Source organism: Pollachius pollachius, assembly GCF_949987615.1.
Source record: "Pollachius pollachius genome assembly, chromosome: 14".
In the NCBI taxonomy this organism is placed as follows: Eukaryota; Metazoa; Chordata; class Actinopteri; order Gadiformes; family Gadidae; genus Pollachius; species Pollachius pollachius.
This window is the reverse complement of record NC_136947.1, coordinates 72,259-75,080: the sequence shown is the minus strand read 5'-3', so window position 1 is coordinate 75,080 and position 2,822 is coordinate 72,259. Positions and strand designations below refer to the sequence as shown.

The following is a 2,822-nucleotide window of genomic DNA, read 5'->3' as shown; positions in this document are numbered from 1 at the left end:
TACGGCTCTCTCATTTGTGTTTTGATCAGATCATAAATATTTATGTTAGCATTCAACTTATCAAAAATCTTTCTCCGATAGACACCATAAGTAACGGCAGTTAATATGATCCAGAAACTTGGTACTATCAAAACAAATGACGTCATTATGAAACGTGCGCGTTCCCTTTAACAAATACCTTGAAAACCCTCCCGCGATTGACGGTTGCCAGGACAACAACAACACCACCTCAGTTGTCCACCAGAGAGACGCTGGATGCGGTAAATTATTTCATTTTCACTTCAAATGTATTCTTCACTTCTTCTCAACTCTCTTCATGCACGCATTTGTTTGAACGTTTCCACGTTTCACTGTGCTACTTAGCTGTAAAAAATATAATACTCGTTATAAGGTCCGCATAGATATCCTTTACAGTCTCCAGTCTTTCTTCCTAATTGTTATTCGAAGTTACGGGACTGGAGAATGTGACGTCAGGCACCTGTTATTAAAGCAGCCGAGGGTCAGACGTCTAGGCTTAAAACACAATAGTGACATTAAACCACGCTGAAGAAATATTCTCTCTCTAACAGTAGTCTAACTGACGGAGAACTGTAATGTCTGAGCCGGCCAAAGACAAAGGTGCTCGCAGGGCTAGTGTAAAGAAACGCGGCAGTGTTTCGTCCTTGGGAAGCCACGATGTCAAAGCGAAGGAGACCACAGGCAAGACCAAGGAGTAAGTAGCCTGAACCGTCGACACTGGGAATTATACAAATGTTAGTTTTTAAACATTGGTGTGTGTGTGCGTTTGTGTGTGTGTGTGTGTGTATGTGTGTGTGTGTGTGTGTGTGTGTGTGTGTGTGTGTGTGTGTGTGTGTGTGTGTGTGTGTGTGTGTGTGACTGTGAACACGAGGAGGAACTTTTATTTAATATTTTGCCCCAATCTGATATTTGTCCATCCGAGTTCGCTCAGCACGGTGTCCTACTTGGATGAGGCAGGCCACCAAGAGGAGAACGGCCGCCTGGTACAGATGGAGAACACCTATATCATGGGTGAGCTTCACTGACCAGTGCAGAACTCAAACAAATGTTTGATTCAATTACATTTAATTGTAGGCCTATATACGTATATATTCATTAGAACTGCTGTGTGTGTGTATGTGTGTGCGCATGTTTTACTTTTTCACTGTACAGAATGAGGGTGCCCATTTGATAGTATCAATAATTTGACTGACTCAAGAATAACCAGAGTTCCTTCTCCTGGTGCCTGCTTCCTGGTTCCCAGCAGGCCCGTCCAAACGGTTCCCTGTGCTGGTGGTGACGGACATCCTGAAGGATGTGCTCGGAAGCTACCTGCAGGAGGAGAAGTATGACGCAGAGCTGTGTCGACAGATGACCAAGACCATATCAGAAGTACCTATTCTATTGTTGTTCATTTAAAGATAATACTATATTGATCCTGGACAGGTGTTTCAGGAATTAAGTATTTTAGAGGATGCTTTTTTCCAAGCGACTGAATTCCGATACAGGTCCTTAAGGAGCAGGTCGTAGGGCATCTGGCTCCGGGGATGCCTAGTACAGGCAGGCTGTTGACATGGGGATCAAGCCTAGTCTAACACCGCATCCACCACACTACCCTGCCCTATGGTTTCAAACTAGTAATTCATGAACTTATACCGCTATAACTGGCAATATGGCACCAACTCATGCGGTACGTACCTATCAGAACAGTGCCCCGGAAAACACGCCTTCACTGTCCTACAGTGCGAGCTCAACAGATACAAACGCTCTTGACCCCACAGTCGATAAGAGACCCAACTGGAAGCACGCAGACAGAGATTCAAAACTCGCACAGCTTTTCATTATCTTTTACACTTTGTTAATCTAATGTAACTAATCGGTCTGGAATGTTTAATATCCGACCCGGTACAGTAGACACTGTATGTGTGTGTCTGAGACAATTCTTCCTTGGAGCTCGTCTCACTCCTCTCTGTGCACTCTGGTCCTCTCCAGGTTGTGAAGGCCCGCATCAAGGAGCTGTTGATCCCCAGGTACAAGATCGTGGTGCTGATCAGCATCGGGCAGCTGGGGGAGCAGAGCATGTACGTGGGCAGCCGTTGCCTCTGGGACGCGGCCAGCGACACGTTTGCCACGCACGCCTTCAAGAACAGCTCTCTGTTGGCCGTGGCCAGTGTTTACGCTGTGTACTTTGAATGAGTCACGCACAGATGAAGACCGAGATAGGGGACTGATGATCGGTGACGATCCCAACCCATGATATGTTTGCTATCATGGTAATAAACGTTGCGTTGCTTTGGCTTTTATGTGTTGAGTACATTTTTATGTTCTGATTAGGATTACGCTATTAAAAATAAAGTATGCTATTACTGCTATGCATCTTTTTGACGATTAGTATCTTAGCTAGTCCATACCAGAATTATTATGTGATATTCATAGTACATTGCCATTCATCCCATCTATATACATATTTCTATCTACTATAGACGTCAGCAAAGATCATCTAAATTGGAGCAAAAACGACCAGAATTCTACATATTGCTGATTTTCTTTATTGTTGCGGTATAATAATTATCCCGGCATAGTCACAGTAAAAAAAGCAGATGATTCCATCATCTTTGCCTTCCACACTTTAGTGCTGCAAAACTGTGGTCAACCTTTGACCTTGTCCATGGTCCCGGCGGCCTAGCAGAGCTTGGCGAGGTCACTCTTCCGACAGCCTATCTGACAGCACATGAAGGTCAGGTACTGGTTCACGTCCCTCTTTTGCAGGCCTCTCTTGGGGTCCAAACTCCTGCCCAAAAGGCTTGGCGATGTATGGCCTGGGT

At 44.9% G+C, this 2,822-nt stretch overlaps 1 protein-coding gene across 1 annotated transcript; it reads left to right on the top strand.

Annotated features, from left to right (window-relative positions):
* Window positions 1-593: 593 nt before the first annotated feature.
* dynlt5 (dynein light chain Tctex-type family member 5) lies at window positions 594-2,193 on the top strand (the record flags this gene model as incomplete). The annotated part of the gene is made up of 4 exons (XM_079751183.1): window positions 594-712; window positions 941-1,029; window positions 1,265-1,389; window positions 1,990-2,193. The coding sequence occupies 4 exons, from the start codon at window positions 594-596 to the stop codon at window positions 2,191-2,193; spliced, it is 537 nt and encodes a 178-aa protein (XP_079607309.1).
* Window positions 2,194-2,822: the final 629 nt, after the last annotated feature.